This window comes from Podarcis tiliguerta (assembly GCF_965153285.1).
Source record: "Podarcis tiliguerta genome assembly, chromosome: 12".
Lineage (NCBI taxonomy): Eukaryota > Metazoa > Chordata > Lepidosauria > Squamata > Lacertidae > Podarcis > Podarcis tiliguerta.
Genome location: NC_139545.1, coordinates 38391776 through 38413677, shown reverse-complemented (window position 1 = coordinate 38413677; position 21902 = coordinate 38391776). Strand labels below are relative to the sequence as shown.

Genomic DNA, 21902 nt, shown 5'->3' with positions numbered 1-21902 from the left:
GAGAAAATATTTTGGCCCCATTAATCAAATAAATGCTGGACCAAACAGAAGATGCTGGGCTCTGCATTCCATGGCGTTATTTTTAAGAATACAGTGGTGCCTCAGGTTACAGACGCTTCATGTTACAGACTCCGCTAACCCAGAAATAGTACCTCGGGTTAAGAACTTTGCTTCAGGATGAGAACAGAAATCGTGCTCCAGTGGCATGGCGGCAGCAGGAGGCCCCATTAGCTAAAGTGGTACTTCAGGTTAAGAACACTTTCAGGTTAAGAACGGACCTCCAGAACGAATTAAGTTCTTAACCTGAGGTACCACTGTATTTACTTCAGTTATTTAACGGCATAAAACAAAGGAGCATCAAAATGTAAACAGTATTGGCGGGGGGGGGGGATGGGATACTACAGTTCAAGAGATGCTTAGTCGTACAGACCAGAGCACATACATCCATCCCACTCTTCTATTTTATAGCCAAACCTGCTTACAGTATTTTTTAAAGCGCATATATTATGTTAGCTATTAAACGCATCTTAAGACAAATGAACACACAAATTAAAACTTCAACAATTAGATTAAAGCCTATAAAGTATAGCAGCAACAGAAAAACATGGCACCTTATTTAAGGCCTGCTTAAATAAGTTGGTTTTCACTGTCTGAACACAGGCCCTAGAGTGCCTTGAATGATGGTTGGTGTGTCACAGTCAACACTGGCCTCTGTCCTTCCTTCCTTCACCCCATCCTCCTCTGATGCCCTCTCACGTCTGCTTCCCAAAGGCTTGCACAGCTGTTTATTGCAGTAGCCCTGGCTATAAGCGCCACAGGCAAATGGTGCCTCTGGGAGGCACCTCTCTTTAGGGTGGAGGGGGCAGTTCAGATACCAGGGATGGCAGCAGCAGCTGCCTGGAGGACTCCCAAGGAGAGGGGAGAGGAGAGGAGGAGGCTGAGGGAACACTCCACAAGGGAGAGTGTTCGGGAAAGGGTGAGAGGCTGCCGGCTCTGCAGGCAAGGGGTGACCCAACTGGGCTTCTGAGCCCTACAGGGGTGCCACAGAAAGAATGTAGTTGGTCAAGGGAAACGTGGGTTCAAAAATGTTGAAAACCTCTGCCCTAGGGGGTTTCCCTTCTAGGTTAATCAGATGGAGAAAGCAAATGGCCATCACTTAAGCAGAGTGTTTATCTAGTAGTTACAACTGTGGTGTTTTCTTTTTAAAGTATTCCTTTACCCTGGGAAAAAATTACAAACTCCAGCTACAAACTGAAACCAAAGGAATGAGGGTTGAAAGCCATAATAATTTGTCAGACGAAGGGCTCATTCAGACTTCCTTTTGGGCTGCATTTATAGGCACAGGTCCGGGCTGTAAAGCTCTGTCCTTGAGCAGGGTTTGTGTGTGTGTGTCCTGGCACTTTCCCCAGGAAACCTGCATTTCACTGCGGAATTGGAGCAAACTGCAACCAGGTTTTCCATTGGTTGCAATTTGCTCTGATTCAGTAGTAAAACACAAGTTCTGACATGGAGCTTTAAAGTACAGACCTGTACCTGGAAAGTGCAGTATAAAAGGAAGCCTGGATGAAGGAAGCCAAGCATGTTAGTCCCTTCCCAATCAATGCATGCAGACATGCGTTCGTTTAATGTAAGGCGAAGAGACTGCCATGCAGCTTCCTTTCTAAGAACCTCATACAGTAGTGGAAACAAACATATCTAGATGCGGATAGTATGCAGGTTGACCACTCTTAAAAACACAGAGAGACACAAAGACACATAAGGACTTCTTAGGCTGGAGAAAGGGAAGCTTTTGATCCAGCCCCCTATGTCCATACATCTCACCAGAGCCAGTGTGGTGTAGTGGTTAAGAGCGGTAGTCTCGTAATCTGGGGAACCGGGTTCGCGTCTCCGCTCCTCCACATGCAGCTGCTGGGTGACCTTGGGCTAGTCACACTTCTCTGAAGTCTCTCAGCCCCACTCACCTCACAGAGTGTTTGTTGTGGGGGAGGAAGGGAAAGGAGAATGTTAGCCGCTTTGAGACTCCTTAAAGGGAGTGGAAGGCGGGATATCAAATCCAAACTCTTCTTCTTCTTCTTCTTCTTCTTCTTCTTCTTCTTCTTCTTCTTCTTCACAAACCTCCCAACATGCCACTGTAATCATCATGGCATATTGCAGGTCCAGAAATTGTTCCAGGTGTCTCAGTGTGACTGCCACACTTAAAATTACTTCAGAGTTGTGTGACTTCTTCTAATCACCAGTATGAGAAGCAGAGTTCACGTCAGGATCAAGTTAACAGGGGATCTTCTTGGAACTATTTCTTCCATTCTCAAAATTGCTTGCTTCCTATTTGTAAATATGTCTTGACTGAACCAGGAAATTGTGAACACCACAATACCCTACCGTCACACATTAAAGTTGCATCTATTCAATATACACACACCTCTGTTTAAAAGAAAATTAGGTCACAATATTAAATGAGGGTTAAGACTTGTCACATGCACATATATTACACATCTAATTTGCACTGGCACCCATTAGTATTTAGAAAAGGTGAATCTGAATACTATTGTTCCTCTTGCTGCTTATTGTTCCTAATTGATGAGTTATTACACAAGGACAGCCCATCCCAGCGGAAGCTCACTTCTCAATTCCTAGACTGAACTAGAATGTTTCCCTTTTCCCTTGCCATCTTCTTCCCAAACATTCCTAACTATGGGGGGGGGGAGCCTCAATATTTTACATTGTTTCTCACCTCTCAAATTAAGATTTATCATGAACCGCATTGAAATTTGAAATTCCTCTCCTCTCCCCACTAACGTAGGATGAAATGCAGCAGATCTGATAGATATTTGTAGGACAGGTTGTAAGGCAAGAAAAGAATAAATTGTAACATGATATCAGATTTTATTTTAATTTTTTTAAAATGAAGTTGTTAAAAGGAAGGGATGGAAATCCTAGTCTGGACTGTGGCTTGGATAGTAAAGGTAAAGGGACCCCTGACCATTAGGCCCAGTTGTGACTGACTCTGGGGTTGCGGTGCTCATCCCGCTTTATTGGCCGAGGGAGCCAGCGTACAGCTTCTGGGTCATGTGGCCAGAATAACTAAGCCGCTTCTGGCGAACCAGAGCAGCGCACGGAAATGCTGTTTACCTTCCCGCCGGAGCAGTACCTATTTATCTACTTGCACTTTGATGTGCTTTCGAACTGCTAGGTTGGCAGGAGCAGGGACCGAGCAACGGGAGCTCACCCTGTCGCGGGGATTCGAACCGCGACCTTCTGATCGGCAAGTCCTAGGCTCTGTGGTTTAACCCACAGCACCACCCGAGTCCCGTGGCTTGGATACGAAGATACAATTTGAATTCCCATGTTGCAATGAGTTTTAAAGAAGCTGTGTTTGTTGCCTTAAACAGAACTCATTTAACTTCTCTGGCCTGACACCAAAACGCAAACTTTTTTGGGGGGGTTGACCCTTTATTATTCATACGAGAATCTGGCAGGTCACACCTGGAAGCAAAGGAAGAAAAGGGTGTGTGGATTTAATCACTCTATTATGTGGGCAGAGTGTGATGCTTTCTGCAAAAAGAGAAAGATAATCTACAATGCAGGTGAGGGGTTCACATTACCTAAAAGCAGCATCACCTCTGACAGACCTGAAAGCAAAACCTAAACTTCCATCTTCTGATAAAAACACTAAAAAGTAATGACATGTCGCTTAGCACTCAAACACCTCCCATATTTCTTTAATCCTCAGCAACTCATTGAAGTATAAAGTTTATATAACTACAGTATCAACAGAGAACAAGGGAAATTAACTTGTCCACAGCCACCTAATGAATCTGGTATCCAGTGTCTTCAACACATTTTCCTTTTACAAGAATCACAGCAGAAATCCCTCTTTCCTTTCAAAAGACCATTCCTGTTTATGCCAATTAAAAAGGGATTTCAAAAGAGACACCGTCCCCTGCAATATTTCATCATTACAATAAATTATATAAGGAATTCAACATTTGTTTCCTTCATTAGTAGTTGTTCTTCAGCATAGCTGAAGACTTTTCATCTTAATTGGTTAGCTACGAGGCGTTTCCTAAATTTTATTCTGGGTGCTAAAAGCACTGCAATCACATTTCCAGTAAAGCCTATCTACTGGGCTGGATTAATCTGAAAGCCACAGTAGGGTAATTATACATTTATTAGGAATAACAAATAGACCACAAAGTCATGAGCAAGTTTTTTTGAGCTCTCCACAATTCTTCTTCAGACTGGAAATCAAAACAAAAGTAAGTGGTGGATAGAAAAAGGCAGATATGGTCTAAAAGCCCCCAAATACGTACCAGTCTGAAGATGGAACAAAGGAGGACTTGTGCAGAAATAATTAGATTAGCCCCCACTAGGTGCTATGTAGATTTCGAACTGAGCCAAAAGCTACAGTGAAAAAGAAGGAATACCCTTTTATGAAGAGTAGATGGGCTATCCAGCAAATGAATAGATGGTAGCCCTATAGGCAGCTACTATTACAATGGCAGCTACAACTCCAACCTCTGTGTTCAGATGCAGCAGTATTCAGAAACCCATACCACAGATGCCCATACCACCACTGGTTCATCTAGTACTGGCAACAGCTTTCAGACAGGCAGGGGCCCTATCCCAGCTCTACCAAGAAATGGCAGGGATTGAACCCAGAATCCTTTGCAATGATGCTGATGAATGAATGGCTGGCTGGCTGAACAGAATCTTGTAAAGCATTGTGCCCCAGTAAACAATCTATATATATTATTCACTATTGTTTATGGGAACCCTATCCACCCCATTGTAGCAGGCTTATGTAGAATCAAGACTGAACACGTTGAATTTTAAAATGAAAGCATTTCCATCTGATCTGAACCACTGCTTCTCTAACCTACTATGTGTGGACCCTACAGCAATAGGGGGGAAAGGACTCCAGCAATGCTCAAACTCTCTTCTTTCTTATTATTTTATATACTTAAGACCTGAGACTTTTTACTGAAAACCAGCTGTAAGGCTAAGCTTGCATTCATACCAAATCCTAACATCACGCTCCACCTGCTTTTTGAAAAAAAAGGGGCAAGAGAAAGCAAAACACGCTTGCAGAGCAACAGAGGACTGTTAGAATCATCACAACAGAAGCAACAAATGGGAAACATCTCAGTAATCTCCATAACTTAAAAGTACATGCTCTATACTATGCAGTCGATTCCACGATGCACCATGTTCAAAAGGAGCCTACAGTCTACTAGTAACATTACAGCTCATTAAAAGTATACAGCAACTTAATTACGCTTTTAATGAGGGCATTTAATATAATTTTTTAAGAAATGCATTTGGTTTTGGAACCCAAAGGGATTTGATGCTCAGTGTTGAGAGAGTGTATTAAATCAGAACTCTCACACGCCTTACGTAAAAGCTAGGTAGTATTTTAGATGCTTAATCTTCGAAAGATTTGATAAAACATCCACAGATCTAAAACGCTATCTCAAACATTAGTAAGAACATTCCCCTTTCCAGTCACATATGTTTGAAGGATTTAACTTTTCCTGCATAATCAGTGTAGAACACCTGGAAGCTAAAAAACAAAGGCGCAGTTTGGAAGCAAAAACTTCTCCTGTACCTGGTTAATTCTGTACACACCACAGGAACAGCAGAGAGATGAGAAGCTCCTTTTCCTTCGTGGACCTTTTGGCAGAGAACTAGAAGAGTGACCAACATCCAATTCCATATTCTTGGTGTCAGCAATTTCTCAAACCTTTGAGGAAACCACCTCAGCGCGGCATCCTAGATCTCCAAAGATATCCCTTGCGCCAGGTACATATGGTATGCGCATTGAGACGGAGCTGTGAGCAAACGTTCTTGCACATTGGGGGTGTAGATATGATTCACAAATAGAAAATACCGGTTTTTCATGGCTTGGCTTGCATAGCAGTCTTTGGGTGTGGCTGAAGTGAAATGAATGCAGGTGTACGCATTGAACTCTGTGAAAGACAAGCTGCCTCTAATCACAACGAGGACTCCTTCCTCACCTCGGTAAAAAAAATAAAAATCCTCCAAAACAAGCAAGCCCTACTTGTGTGGTTGGGCACCTCTGGAAAATGGGAAGTTAATAAGCAAGGCTTTTGTGCTGGCCGATAGGGACAAAAAGGGATGCATCTCACAAGGAACATATGTCAATTTCTACCCGCTTCTCTTTTTTTGATAGGACATGGCCCAGAAACAGATTATGAAAGACTGAATTGGAATAACTGTTAAGGTTGGCATTAGGGGGTGGGGTGGGGAGAACTGAACACTTATCACATAGAAGGTGTGATGATGTTACAACTGTTGTGCTTGGTTCCGGCTTCCTTTGGACGAGAAAAGGACCACGCAGGAGGTACTATATTCAACCCCCAACATCTCCAGGTTTGGGCTGGGAAAGACTACCTGTTCTGAAACCTGTTTCAGACAGACAGTGGAGAAAAAACTGAGCTAGCTGGACTCTTGTCCTATCTGACTCAGCATAAGGTTGCTTCCTATGTTCCTATAGAGAAACAGAGACTTCTGTATCCAGTAAGTGCCCTTCGATGCACACAAGGGCTTTTCATCTAGAGAGAGGCTAGCAAAAGAGGAGGAGGAAGAGATTTTCAATGCTCATGGGTCCCCAACCCTCTAGAACAATTTTTCAGGGGCTGCTGGAGGCTGCAGGAGGAGGAGGGAAGGGGAAATCTGCAAAGATTGTCTCCCCTCCTCTTCCATTGGTGGATGCCTCTCTCAGAGCAAGAGCACCAATTGGATTCCAGCCATTAATGCTTTGGATTGTACAGTGGTACCTCGGGTTAAATACTTAATTCGTTCTGGAGGTCTGTTCTTAACCTGAAACTGTTCTTAACCTGAAGCACCACTTTAGCTAATGGGGCCTCCCGCTGCTGCTGCGCCGCCGGAGCACAATTTCTGTTCTCATCCTGAAGCAAAGTTCTTATCCTGAAGCACTATTTCTGGGTTAGCCGAGTCTGTAACCTGAAGCGTATGTAACCTGAAGCGTATGTAACCTGAAGCGTATGTAACCCAAGGTACCACTGTATCTGATGCTAGTCCTACTTAGAGTAAATAGGTGTGATCAGATCCATGCACACAAATTTATTACATGACAGAGAGGAACCATGCAAGCAATTTGTGCACCATTCAGTTGTGAAATGGGCAACAGCCATCTGTTGCCTTGTTCTGGATTCTTTGCATCAAGCCTGAAATTGGACTCGGTTGTTTTCGAAGCCGCTTCCAACTCTGATACTCCAAAGATCATCTACTCCATCAAAGCACAACAAGAGCCCTGCTGAATCTGGCCAATAGCTCATCTAGTCCAGCACTGTGTTCTCACAATGGATGACTAGATGGGCACAGAAGGCATGAAAGCAGGATCTGAGCACAACAGCATTCTCCCAACTTGTGATTCCCAGCAGCTGAGCTTCAGAGGCATCATGCCTCCCTACCAGCCATTGTGGCCAGTACCATGTTTCTGCCCCACGGCAGTGCCAGCTACCCTTCAGTTTCCCACAGATCTAGTCATGCAACTGAGATCACAAAATGTCTCAAGCAGGGATCAGGTGCAGTGTCTCTAAGAGGTGCCAACAGAGCAATAGCTGATAACGTAAGCAGCTGATAACTGCTCTTCAGCCTCTAATTGACTTCAGCGGGACTATATCAGTGTCAACAGTTTGTGAAATTGTCCCTTAGGGGCAAAACAATGGTTTTTATATCCATTAAAACGCCTTCATCTCAGTCAAATGCACCAGCTTCTTTAAAATCCTCACTGAAAGGAAAGCCTATGAAGAGGAATATAGGGTTAGTGTAAGATTAACTGTGTTGCTGCCCGGTCCTTTGCTGGGCAGAGGAAGCAATTTATTATTTCGATCTCAGTCTTCTGCAGACAAAGTCAGAAATTTACAACAAAATAAACAAAGCTGCATTCCTAGAATATAATGGAAAACAACAAATCACATTAAAGCGACCAATTCAAATATAGTATATAAAAGCAGCTTTAAAAAGAGGCTGAGGCAGTAACGTTATTAATCAGACATTGCCTTGGTTCACACAGCACACTAACTCAGCCATTGCCAACTTGGTGCTCTCCAGATGTTTTAGACCATAGGTCAGCAAACTAAGGCCTGGGGGCCGGATCCAGCCCAATTGCCTTCTGGATACGGCCCGCGGACGGTCAGGGAATCACTGCGTGGATCGCCATCCCCCCCCCTCTCCCACACACACACCGCAGCACCGACTCCTCCCTTCCTCCTCCTGGCTTCTCCCCGCCCTGCCTAGAGGAGGAAGGGGGCTGGGCTTTATTGAGCCACGCTTGGCCAAGTGCCATTTTAAGCAGCCCCTCTCCAAAGCCACCCCTTTCATGCTGCTCATCGTCCCTCCACCACCGCCAGCCCCTGTCGCTCACAATGCACAGCTAAGCAGCCACCAGGGCTTGTCCTCTGCTGTGGAGAAGGGAGGGGAGAGTCGTGGGGGGGGGTTCTCTTCAAAATATAGTCCAGCCCCCCACAAGGTCTGAGGGAAAGTGGACCAGCTCCCTGTGCAGATGCCAAAAACCACAGGTGCGCACGCAATCCGGCCCACAGAGGGATCTCCGTGGGACCGATCCAGCCCAGGCAAGATAAACCTTGCTGACCCCTGCTCTAACAGGAATGCAGAAGCAGCTGTAAGGCACACAGCAATGGTGGTGGAAGAAGAGAGATGTGAAGTAATGCAAATGGTGTTCTAGCACGCCCCAACCATATGACAATTAAGTCCAGGTTCTAAAAATACCTAGTTGCAACCATTGTGCTATCACATTGCAGCAAAGCATCTTTGGTTTGTTCACTACAAATGCCCTGTTTTTCAATATTACCGAAGGGGTTTTAACCACTGGACCCATATTACCAAACTGAGCTCAGTGAGAGTTTTTCTCTTACGCTCCGCTGCAGAAGAAGGCAATTTGTACAGCATGATACAAACATAATAGGAGTCAAAGATTGGCAGCCGATTTGCATATTCTGTTTGCACATCATTAACATAATTTACATGAACAAGTTGGCCTTGAAGTCCCATCTCAACAGCTGCAAAAAGGGAAGAACCAGTCCCATGATATCAATTTGCTTTCTAGTAGCTGAGCCTTTCAAAAGACTCCCAGAGGGATAGGTTAGTCTGTGGCAGCACGAATAACAAAGCATCTTGTGGCACCGCAAAACACTACGAGATTTATTGTGACATCCCCTGCAGTGAGCTATAGTTGACTTTGTCAGGTGTATGCATTCTGGTGGTGCTGTCAGTCTCCTCGCCAGAATCCTGAGGGCTAGAAACTCACTTTAAAGGAAGTGAAAGCTGTGCTTTTTCCTGGAACCCAACAGACTGCTAACAGGCAACCCTGAGCTTATATTCCCCTGCAAGGCTAAAGAAATCAACGGTGTCATATTGAAGCAGCCTCCAAATCCTTTAATTCTGATTTGTCTACTAGTTATGTTTAAAGATCCAAACATTGGGGAGCCTGGCAATTCAAGTCAGGACCATAACACTGGAACAACCTCCCCCTGGCTCTGCAAGTGTGGACAAATAGACAGGTAAATTGCAGGCACACCTGCTAGTATACAACGTATTGCCAGCACTGTTGCAACTAACAAGGCAGTTGCAACAGCTCTCAGCCTGAGAACAAGGAACCGCAGGCTCATCGCTGCTCAAGAAAAGGCTTCTGGGACTCCTCTGCCCACCATAAATGGAGAAGTCGCTGATCAATGCATGATAGCTTAGACAAGCAGTCACTCAGCTGGAGGTGTGGCACAGAGTTTGCTAGGGGCGCCAGTGCAGCACCCCACAGTGCTACACAACTCAGAAGGGTTGTGAATAGGTCCCTTTGCAAATACACCAGCTCCCTAAGGCAAAATAATGTGATGAAATAAATCGGCAGGTGGCAGGTGATGCAAGGATCAAACAGGAGCCTTGCAAGTTGGACACCAATTTCCTACTGCAGGAGTGGCTAGCCTGCAGCATGTGGGTCCTATCCAGTTAAAAAAAAAAGTTAGAAATTGGATCAGCAGTGCTAGAACTACTGCAATAAACTCCATGTCTGAGTGCAGCTTAAATCTCTCCAATGCTCAGAGCTGGGATTCCAGATAGCAGGAGATGTATCTTTGTAAGGGCCACATAATGTTAATTCCACATTTGCAAGGAACTGAATGTACTTTCTGGAACTCCGGGCCCATTAATATTATACAGGAACCTTCTGTGGTCTTAACCACTGAGCCTAGGGCTTGCCTATCAGAAGGTTGGCAGTTCAAATCCCCGCCATAGGGTGAGCTCCCGTTGCTCGGTCCCAGCTCCTGCCAACCTAGCAGTTCGAAAGCACATCAAAGTGCAAGTAGATAAATAGGTACCACTCCAGTGGGAAGGTTAACAGCATTTCCGTGCACTGCTCTGGTTTCGCCAGAAGCAGCTTAGTCATGCTGGCCACATGACCCAGAAGCTGTACATCAGCTCCCTCAGCCAATAAAAAGAGATGAGCGCCGCAACCCCAGAGTCGTTTGTGACTGGACTTTACTGTCAGGGGTCCTTTACCCAGACATAACACGTTAACATGTAATTGCATTGTGTATATTTGCTTTAAAGCTGCTGGCTTTATTTCTATTTTGATCAATTTTATGTCAACTTCTTTTTAACGTTTGTTTTTAATGGGTTTTTGTTGTTGATTATTATGCACTATATAAATCTTTTTAAATATTCATAACCCATCAGAATGGTTGCAATAATGTCATTTGCTTCATCTGAAAGTTCCCCACCCCCCATGATGTATTAAACAATGTTGAATTGCAGGCACAACTTGAAGTCCTATAAAACAACCACAGTCACACCACTAAATGTAGTTTTGTTGACAGCCTTTTCTATATTAGAGGGCAGATGTGCTTCCTGGCCCTAGGAGACAGGCATCTCAACCCCAATCAACAGCTGTTAACACATGTTGCCTTTTTATTTGTTTCTTTAAAAAAAGACCATGGCAAGCAACATTTTTTTGGGGGGGGGGCAACAACTAGGGAAGCTCTTTAAAAATTATTTAGTGTGACAGAAACCCCGTCAGAAAAGAATCCACAGCAAAAGCATAAAGGACACAGACTCGCATTAAGCAGCTGTGTGTTATTTAAAGATTCTTTCAAAAGAGCAGTAATAGGGGTATTTGCTCAAATATGCAAAGATGTTTCTAACATGTATTTTAAAGCTGTACAATGAGTTGCAATTGTCAAATAACTGCATTTATACCCCACTATATCACAATCAGATGTTTAAGGGTTTTTTATGTTAAAAATACAGCTTTTTTCGACGCAGAAGCTAAGGCACATCTTTCCTTTTCTTATTGCATTACCACCTCAGCGCTGCTGAAATAAGTCAGTTAATGACATTAACATAGCTATTTATGTAACCCCCTTTTTTAAAGCAATGCTTATTCTAACTCATTGTAATCAGAGTCAAATATTTGTTCCTTCTGTGAGTAATTTATTACTAATTACAACAGATGGGTAGATGACATTAGCAGGCACTAAAAATAGCACTGCTCTAAAATAAATAAAGTTGAAGGGTAATGTTTGCAAACCTCTGTGAGAATTTAATGTGGGCTTACAAGTTGCTAGATCCAGCATATAGCTGTGAGGTGGAATCTGGCTGCTGACCAGACAGTCTCCCCACGCCTAGCAGTTCACTGTGAGGGCCAGTCCAAGACCTTCTGCCACCTGACGCTAAAAATGAAACAGTGCCTTCCATGCACAGAAGCTAAGTGGGCTAACAGTTGAATCTTACCCACAGTGCTAAGATTACCATCAGTGAGGTGCTGCCACTACATCCAAGCTGTCAACTTACTTTGCCTAATAATAGGGCCGGCCCTGCTCATTGCAGGGTTTTTAAAACCCTGAACTCACCATGTAACAGCTTCCATTTCCCTTCCAATGGAAAAGAAAGCAAATCCCAAGGGGTGGTCTGGAGAGCAAGAGTAGGCCCACAGTGTCCGGAGGGCCACAGAACATAAGGATGGGGGCCCACAGGTTGCCCACCACTGGTATGAAGGTCAGAGTGTTGGGACTGGAACCAGAGTTCAAATCCCCTCTCGACTACAAAGTTCAACGGGTGATCTTGACCCAGTCATTATTATCTCCCTGCCTCCCAGGGCTGTTGAAAAGGGGAGCCATGCATGCCATCCTGAGCTTCTTAGAGAATGGGTGGGATTAAAAAAACATGTCTAGGTTACCAGTAGTCTTTGAAAATAGTAAGGTAAAGGTAAAGGGACCCCTGACCATTAGGTCCACTCGTGACCGACTCTGGGGTTGTGGTGCTCATCTTGCTTTATTGGCCGAGGGAGCTGGCGTACAGCTTCCAGGTCATGTGGCCAGCATGACTAAGTCACTTCTGGTGAACCAGAGCAGCACACGGAAACACAATTTACATTCCCGCTGGAGCTGTACCTATTTATCTACTTGCACTTTGACGTGCTTTCGAACTGCTAGGTGGGCAGGAGCCGGGACTGAGCAACAGGAGCTCACCTGTCGCGGGGATTCGAACCGCCGACCTTCTGATTGGCAAGTCCTAGGCTCTGTGGTTTAACCCACAGCGCCACCCGCGTCCCTCTTGAAAATAGTATATTCGTATAATAAGCCAAAATATGTTCAAGCCTCATTCTGCCACACAGAACCACTTTCTTCTTCCCTTTGCACAAATGAGCAAACAAACCAGGAATTCTTCAGTTAACTACGGTCTCCCATTTTGTCTACACTGGGAAGCTATGGTGAATGACTTCAAATCAAGGCAGGATATGAAGCCAAATTTAAACCAGGGCTTGTTCTGAAGCAGTTCAGTTGTAATGGGACATGAAGTTAACTGAGGACTTCCGGGTTCATTTGCCAGCTTACACAATGAGGTCGCATTCAGGGGGATGAAGCGCAATCACATAAAGCCAAGATATGATCTTCAGAACACACCCAGTCAACAGCTAGAGTTACAGACCATTAAATGGGCCTGCCTGTGTATTAGCTATGCATGATGACAAAAGCACACATCCCCTTTGTAGGCAAAATGGTTTGCTCAAAAACTGAAGTATGCCTTGCTTTGATAACACAGCCGGAGCTACTAACACACAATGTGACAGTAGGTTTCCAACCTCTAGGTAGGAGGAAGCAGGGCTAAAGTGGTTTGGTTTGGGTTTTTTTACAAATTACTGGTGAATTGGATTGTGAATTAAGAGGAACGAACCAAAGAAAGACCACACACAAATTGTAAACAGTGTCTCTCTCCCAAGTGCAAATAAATGGAGGCACATCAAAGAACACAGCCCCTTGTTGTTTGATGCACCCAGATGCAAAATGCCCTAGTCATGGATTTTGCTAAATTGGTGCAATTTCAGGAGGAAGTGTAGGCTAAGGATATAGGAGCCAAGAGGATCTACACTACAAAACAGTGCTGCGCTCACAGGCAATGACGGCAGGGTCTTCTTCCCCCATCTGTTGTGCTGTTTCAGCAAATACATTCACCAAAGACAAAAGAAACAGAAAACGCTTTCAGCTAGAGATTTGCTTGTGTTATTTACTTTTGATCCCCTAAACAGATCTCTGCAAAGGGGGTTTAAACCTCAAGGATTAAAATTAGATGGAACTAACTGACCAGGTGTGTCCGGCTCAGCCAGCTTTTGTTCAGAAAGGCACATGCATTAAAAGTGCCTCAATACACTCACTGGTCAGAGAATTACACACAACTCTTGTTTGCACTGGGCATTATCAACGTAAAGACATCACCCATTACTGAAATTCCCCATTCTAAGCCCAGGGGAAGTGCTGCCTGCACCAACTCGGTTAAACAAACATGCTGCGTGTGAGGTTCAGGGAGAGCAAATGATTTTCTGCCGCCACAGTATCTTTGCAGGTGCAGAAGCGATTACTTAGGACGGGCAGCCTGCTTCAAGGAACAAAATCTTATTTATGGGCTTCTCTCCTTTTAAAGGTTCCTATTAACAAAGATTACAGGCCTGCCCACCCTGTATTTGAGATCAAAGCTTGCTTCAATATCTGTTTTTCAGATGGGCATGTTCCGAGGTCACTTTCTGTTGTCCTTGCCAGGGACTCTTGGAAGTCAGTGTTTAACCCACCCTGCCCCAAGGAACCTTGTCCATGTGCCTTTCTGTGGCTCATTCTACCATCAGTTCACAAACAATACCAATGATGCCTAGAGCATGCTCCTGTGATGCTGACACACTGTAGGGGAGACTAGTTATAGTGGGCAAGCTTACCTTCTGAAAAGCTCATTTCCAAATGTCTTCTTGTAAAACAAACAAACCCTGATAAGCTTCTGAGGAAACTACTGAATGTTCTGAAAACACAGATAGTTGCTCTACACCAAGTCAAACTATTACTCTATCTAGTCCTGTACTATCAGTGGCTCTACATAGTCTCTGGAAGAGGTCTTCTAACCTGAGAGATACCAGGTCTTGAACCTTCTGTATGAAAAGCATGTGCTCAACCTACTATGGTACCTCCACCAAACCGATGAACCTGGGACTGTCTACATTTGAAGTATGTGTTCTACCACACAGATATGGCACCCCCCCCCCCAAAAAAAAACCACCGTAGCATGAAGGCAGGGTTAAAGGAACCTGTGGTCCTCCAGATGCTGTTGGACAACAATGCCCATCAACCTTAGCCAGCGTGGCTCATGATCAGGAATGATGGGGATTGTAGCCCAACAACATTTAAAGCAGCATTTCCCAATCTTGGATGCCAATTCCCATCTCCCCCAGACAGCATGGCCAATGGTCAAGGATAGTGGAAGCTGTAGTCCAGCAACATCTGGAGACCCAAAGCTGGTAAAGCCTGATATAAGAGAGCCACAGGTTCTCCACCTATGTTTTCAGCATAAAAAAGGACCATCGGATCAGTATGGCTCTCTGAAAACACTCCACAGCAAGTGTCAGCTTTGTTTTGGCAGTCGTGCCCCCCAAATGAACACCAAGAATCATAAAAAAAGGAGTCTTGCATCTCTGATCAGGCAGAAGAGGACAAAACACAGATTGAGAACAAATTCAATACTAGGTTTGGTGAGACCAAGAAGCAGACTAGAATGTGGTGGACAATGCCCCATGACAACTGCAGTGTTTTTGAAGCATCGTGACCCCAATGAAAACACACCCAACCTGCTGAAGATTGGCTGGTTGGTGCAAAAGCAGAACAAATGAGCTACATCCATTTTCCTTTGCACTTTTCTTGCACTTGAATCCCTTTCTCCTTGATATTAAAACATGCCTAGATAAGCTCTTGGCAGTGACTCCATGGCTTCTCAGTCCAGGACTTGTAGATGACTTGTCTCAGACAATGTTGCAAGAAAACAAATACAGAGGAGTAGCTGCTGCTATCAGAAGCAACTGAACAAAGCCCAGTCAAGGATTGCAACATGGCCAGGTAAAGTCTTACACACAGATATGAGTGAATGCCAAGAGGCTGTTCTGAAACAGTTCATTTCGGATGCCTCCCCTTCAGAAAGCAGCTAGCTCTGGAGAACTTTGGAAACAGACTCTGGGGCAGTGCAAGGGTCTGTGATCAGGAACAGTTCAAGCAAGAGGCCATGCCGCCTGGAATGCAAAAGTGACTGTATATGTCTAAAGAGGCTCTTTGGACTGATTGTTCATGGTTCTAAAATTGCAAAGCAACTATTCAGAAAGAAAGAACACACAGCACTGTTTCATAAATAAAAAATCAAAGCAGTGAACTGCCTTCACCTTGATAAGGAAATGAGCAAACTGAACCAATCCTTTATATCCCTGCCTGATCACTGATGCCTTGGGGGGGAGTCACTGTTAGTGGTCCTCCGTGGCTCAGATAGATGCATGGCTCTCCTATCTACCAGGAACTGTTTAGTATTGCGTTTTATGGAACTCCCTTCCAGTTGAGGTAATTTCCTTACTGAACTTCCAGCACCTACTGAAGACATTTCTTTTATTATTCCAACAGGCATTCCAGCTGAAGTCTGATTTTATCATTTTTATTTATTGTTATTCTTTGCATTGTATATTTGTAAACAGCTTAGAGACTATCATACATAAGTGGTATATAAATTATTTAAATAAAAACAACAAATTACTTTAAAAAACAGAAAACTATTGACAACTGCAGACCTAATTCTAGTTCTGCTTCATCTCTTTAGGACAGTCCATCAAGAAGGCGGCATGAAAGCTAGAGCAAGACTAGGAAAACAGAAGGAAGCCCACTTCTTAGTGGTCCCATTCCCTTGATTTTGATGGTGCTGAACAAATGGGCTCTGGCCTGCAGATTGCTTAGGGAGCCGGCCCTTGCATTAGGCAAAGAGAGGCAACTGACTCAGCTAACAGGTGCACTTGGGAAGCACTTCGTCTGGGGACAAATGTACCACTGCAAGACCTGAACTGCACTTCCAGCCATTCCACTGGAACATGAAACACATTTTTCTGTGCATAGACATGTGCTCCATCCCTAAAGGTTCCCTACAATGCCACTATCCGCAGTCATAATGATAGGTACTCACTAGTTAAATATACATCAATTCAGAACACATAAGATATTCTTGCTGCAATCAAATGCCATTTTCCTACATATGGTTACCAGCCTCAAATTTATTCACATAATATTAACATTGACTCATTTTTCTTCATATCCCCCCTTCTAGTCTTCCACTTCATCAACCACAATCAGCATAATTAATGCAAATATGCCGGTTTATTTGACACATTGTTCAATATGACATATTTCAATATTAAACACATAACGATTCAGATCCTTTTCCAACCAACACACACACACACACACACACACAAAGCAGGCTTGAAATTAAGTCTATAAATTCCCATTAATAACTAATAGTGGCAATTTATCCATGATTGTCAAGTCAAATAGATCTGCAATGCACTAGACAAAAAAAAGGGGGGGTTAAAAAAGAGCTTAAAATAAATTTCCATTTGTTTCCAATTATTTTGTTAGTGTTTTGCACTGCTAAATTTACTTCTGTTCATATATTTAAAATAATGAACAGCAAGTGATGAGAGCTCTTTATACATCTCAGGGTTTTATATAGTTTGGGCTGGAAGCATAGAAACCTGTTTTGAACATTCCCCAGGTATTCTGCCATGCCTCCATCCTTCATTTACATTTCACAGGTGTCTTTCAATTGAATCGGTGGCCTTTCATGCTACAAGCAACTATTTGCCAGGACACCAGTTACACACTTCAACCCTGGCTACCCAAACCACTCCCTTTGATGGTCCAACTGTAAGAGTCCGCTCATTTTATTGCAGCAGCAAAAAAAGGAAAACCTACTTCTATTCATGTAGCTTGTTCGTTGATGGGAAAGAATTCATTGTGCTCTTCCCCTCCAACATTTTCAGTCATATAATGGAACTTGTTTCACCCATTCCAAAGTTGCCCTTCCACAAAATAATGTTATAATAAGGACCTCTGCAGTTTGCATTTTGAAAGGCTGTTTTATCAAAACAAAAAAAAAACCCCCCAAAACTTGTGATATTAAGTTTGATTCTTAACAGTGAAAGCAGAAACTGTTAGTAAGAAAGGTTCTACCAATAGAACAAATCCATTTTCATTTTCTGGTTTCTCCTCTCTAATACCACACTCGTATTAAGCATGAGTCACCTAACTTCCTCCTTATTTCAGAGCATTCAAAAATCTGCTGATCATTCAAATCAAGAGGTGGGGTGGGGAAAGGAAGGAGGGAGGGAGAGGGAGAGAGAGAGAGAGAGAGAGAGAGAGAGAGAGAGAGAGAGAGAGAGACATCATACCAGAAAACCTATTGATTCAGCTCTACTCTCAAGAAAATAACACAGCCAAGTAGATTTCAAACAATCGTATTAGAGTCGTCGCAAAGCGAAGGAGGACATTTTTGTTTACCTAATTGCAGGATTCTGGAGGCAAGCCAGGAAATACGCTTGAGAACAGCTCCCGGGATTTGAGTAGTCACCCAAATCTTTAGTTCCGAACAAACTCCCTTACAATCCCAGGCAGGTAAAACTCCTCCCATGTGTCTCCACTGCAATTTATTTAGCCCCCCTTTCACACCCCCCCTCCAAGTGAAACTTTCTCATTTGCATAAAAGCAACTTCCAGCCTATGGGACTTTGAACGGCTACATGTACCCTTAGCTGCCTTAACATGCTTTCCCAAGCATGACATCACAGATCTCCATGGTTACTTAAACCCCACCTGCCTACACAGTAGAGCTAACCTGTCAGACTGAGGCCGCACAATGCAATTGAACTATTTCCTTCCAAGTAAATGTTTAACAGTCTACTCCTTGGCATGGTGCTGATCTACTACAAAGCAGGTTTATTAAAAAAAATATAGAACACATGTTTATTTAGCTTTTGAAGGCGAACAAACTGTGGGAGTATAGGACGGGTCTTTTCTAATAACTGCAGAGCAACAAAATGTGACCTGCCCAACAGTGCAAAAAGAAACAACCTGCAAGGGTGCACACACCCAAAAAACTGTTGTGTTGAAGAGGTTTTGCTTGTGAGGTTTTGCTAATACAGTTTCTGCACGTTCATTGTTTCCCTTTGCAACAATTTTCTTTTCTTTTCTTTTTTTAAAAAGAACCCATAATGCCCTTTGGGCAGCACAACCTGTAAAACTGGTTTCTCCTGGAGACTTTCTCTCTCTCCCCCCCCCCATTTTATTTGGCAGGAATTCAGCTATTTTTTAACAGCCTTCCACCGCTGCTGTGTGCATTATTTGAATCTCACAGGAGATTCCTCCTCCTCTGCCTCAGCTGCTTTTCCTAATGCACTGCCCCCTCGCTAACCGCCATTGCTCTCTCGAAGGACAGAGAACAACAAGAAAGAGCAGTGCAACTCTGTGGACCTACCTGCAATGCAGGGAACTTGGCACACCACGTTCAGAAGCTGCCCCTCCGAAATTTCCGAGACCTTACACACACACACACACACACCACCTTTTCTTTATGTCTCTCTTCCTTCTTTTCAGTAAACGGCGGGTCTCATTCACGAGTCATTCTGGGCTTCCCTGGTCAAAGCATGCTGAAAGTTTCATTTTCCATCAAAGGTGCGGGGTGTGGGGGGTGGAGTGGAGTGGGGAGAGACGCACAACACCTTCCTCCACTCCAGTCCGGCACCAGCTTCTGGAGTTGTGACAACCTTCCTAACTACTCTTTTCAGAAAGATCTGAGAAGTTCTGCCTTCGTTTCCGGGGGAATTGTTTTGCAATAAGAGCCACACCTGTCAGAGTGCATTGTCTGTATCATAACAGTGCCTGGGGGTTGATGTTCAGATAAAGGTTCTTCCACTGGGTGCCGACATGCCTATTAGAACACTATTCTGCTTCATGCTAGGTTGATATCTAGATGGTCATACGGGGAGCTTGCCTGCACGCAGCAAGGTTTGCGGGGATCCCTTCCCAAAGGCAGCAAGACACACACACCCTCCACCTGATTATTCACAAAAACATAGAGGATCTCTGGGAACAGCTTCTGATGCAAATTGATGACCTGACAGTGGAGGAAGTCCCAGTGACCACAGAGAAGGTCATTTGTGTGCTTATGGGTTCTTTGGATGCTGTCCAAAAGCCATTAGGCAGCAAAGCATTCATAAGGTGGAAGAGAAGTTGAAAAACATCAACAGATCATTTCTGTCATTCTACCTGGCTGCTTCCCAGCAGTAAAACAATAGATGTGATTGTGTCCCAATAGAAGGAGAAAGGGGTGGCTTCCCGGACGCTGAGCTCCTTGCGGGGGCCACCCACACAAAGGCAGCAAAGTACACAGATGGGATGGATAAAGCATCCAACTGAGTCATTGGGAACACCATGTTAGGATAAACCTGATGTCTGGCTGTGGTTATGTTTGGGCTGTCTGCAAACTCATGTTCTCCTCATTTTACTTTTTACTTTTACTTTTATTTCTTTAATTAATTCCCACATTGCCACAATGTAGACATTTTTGTACACTTCATTTGGTTGGACACCTTTTGAAAAAGCTAGTACCGTATTTTTCGCTCCATAAGACGCACCTGACCATAAGACGCACCTAGTTTTTAGTGAGGGAATGCCAAAAAAAAAAAAAAAAAAAAAAACACCTTTAAAGGGAGCGCTGAGCAGAGCCTGTATGCATCCCAGGCTTTGCTCAGCACTCCCTTTCACAAGCTGCGTGGAGCGTGTGTGCGTCTCTTAGGGGCTTTCCTCCTCGGGGAAAAGCCCTCAAGAGACAGACACATGCTCCACGCAGCTCTTTAAAGGGAGCCTGGCTCTTGGGGGCTTTTCCAAGAGGTGGGGGAAGGGACTGAGGGGCTACGCCAGAAGCTAGAACAGTAAGAGGGAGCGCTGCGCAGCGATCCCTCTCGCTGTTCTAGCTTCTGGGATAGCCGCATGAAGCCTCCTCAGGGCAGCAGGATGAAGGCTCCCCCTGCCCTGAAGAGGCTTCGGGCGGCTAAGCCAGAAGCTAGAACAGCGAGAGGGAGCGCTGCACAGTGATCCCTCTCGCTGTTCTGGCTTCTGGGATAGCTGTGCAGCCTGCATTCGCTCCATAAGACGCACACACTTCCCCCCTTACTTTTTAGGAGGGAAAAGGTGAATGGTATTTTAAAGGGTTTCAGGACATATGAATTGGGGCATTTCACAATAAAATGCGAACTGAACTAATTTTCTCCCATCACTTCTCTGGGGCATTGCGGGAAATTAAAATGGCAGCCCTCAACGACCTGACATTTTTCGCAGTGCTGTTACCTGTTACTAGCTATCACCACTACCATGTTAACCACCCAGGGCCTACCAAGAGAGGGAATGAGAAGTCTCAGACAGGCCTCCACAGACTTGGAGCCAATTCTCTTATTAGGTCCTCTTTGTTTTTGAGCCTCCACCCATGCAGAAACTTATGGGGCAGCCAGCCTTTCCTGCAATCCTGTGGTACTTTAACCTTTGAAGAAGGGCAGACCACACATACACCCATTACCAATTAGCTAGGGATTGTCTGTCACAGGTCTTTACGACCGATGAAGAAGCAGACTTCGCTAATTGTATGACAGGTTTCCATGAAATAGTTTTAAGATGAACAGCTTGTTGTGTATGCTATCTTTAAACACATCTCTACTTTGATCATGAACCTGGCGAGGGAATGATTCTAGACAAAGGCAACATGTTCTCACCCTCCGAGGAATGATGTTGCTTTAAAGGTTATGCACCTATTACCATACCCGATTCATTTATAAAATGTATAAACAGGAGATATTCCTTTGACGCATGCATGTTTTACTCAGAAGTAAGCCCCACTGAATTCAACAGAGCAGCACAATCTTAACCATATCTACTCAGAAGTAAAGGTAAAGGGTAAAGGTACCCCTGCCCGTACGGGCCAGTCTTGACAGACTCTAGGGTTGTGCGCCCATCTCACTCAAAGAGGCCGGGGGCCAGCGCTGTCCGAAGACACTTCCGGGTCACGTGGCCAGTGTGACAAGCTGCATCTGGCGAGCCAGCGCAGCACACACGGAACGCCGTTTACCTTCCCCACTGATAAGCGGTCCCTATTTATCTACTTGCACCCGGGAGTGCTTTCGAACTGCTAGGTTGGCAGGCACTGGGACCAAACAGCGGGAGCGCACCCCGCCGCGGGGATTCGAACCGCCGACCTTTCGATCGGCAAGCCCTAGGCGCTGAGGCTTTAACCCACAGCGCCACCCGCGTCCCACACTCAGAAGTAGGTCCTGCTGAATTCAACCTCGCTTACTCCTGAGAAAACTTCTCTCCCTTAGGATTGCAGTCTTAATAAATTAGCAAGTGTGGCACATTTTAAACAAGCAGCAAATGCAGTTACTGCATTCCTTCTGTAATTTACTGGCTTCGGAGGGAGATCAAGTTGCAAAATGTGTAGGGTTGTCTCTGCAATAGTCTG

General features: G+C 44.5%; 1 protein-coding gene across 39 annotated transcripts in view; it reads right to left on the bottom strand.

Moving 5' to 3' along the window:
• KIAA1217 overlaps positions 1-21902 on the bottom strand; it is a 358062-nt gene that overhangs the window by 152550 nt on the left and 183610 nt on the right. For 2 of the 39 annotated variants that reach the window (XM_083406002.1, XM_083406010.1), the window contains exon 1: positions 5606-5855. The exons of 32 other annotated variants lie outside the window; for them this stretch is intronic. In XM_083406002.1, the coding sequence (XP_083262128.1) occupies positions 5606-5713 (108 nt within the window). In that variant the 5' untranslated portion in view covers positions 5714-5855. Of the gene's footprint in view, positions 1-5605; positions 5856-17897; positions 18177-18869; positions 19151-21902 lie in introns of those variants that run through there. 5 more of the 39 variants (XM_083406022.1, XM_083406017.1, XM_083406015.1 and 2 more) reach the window with 5 other exon arrangements.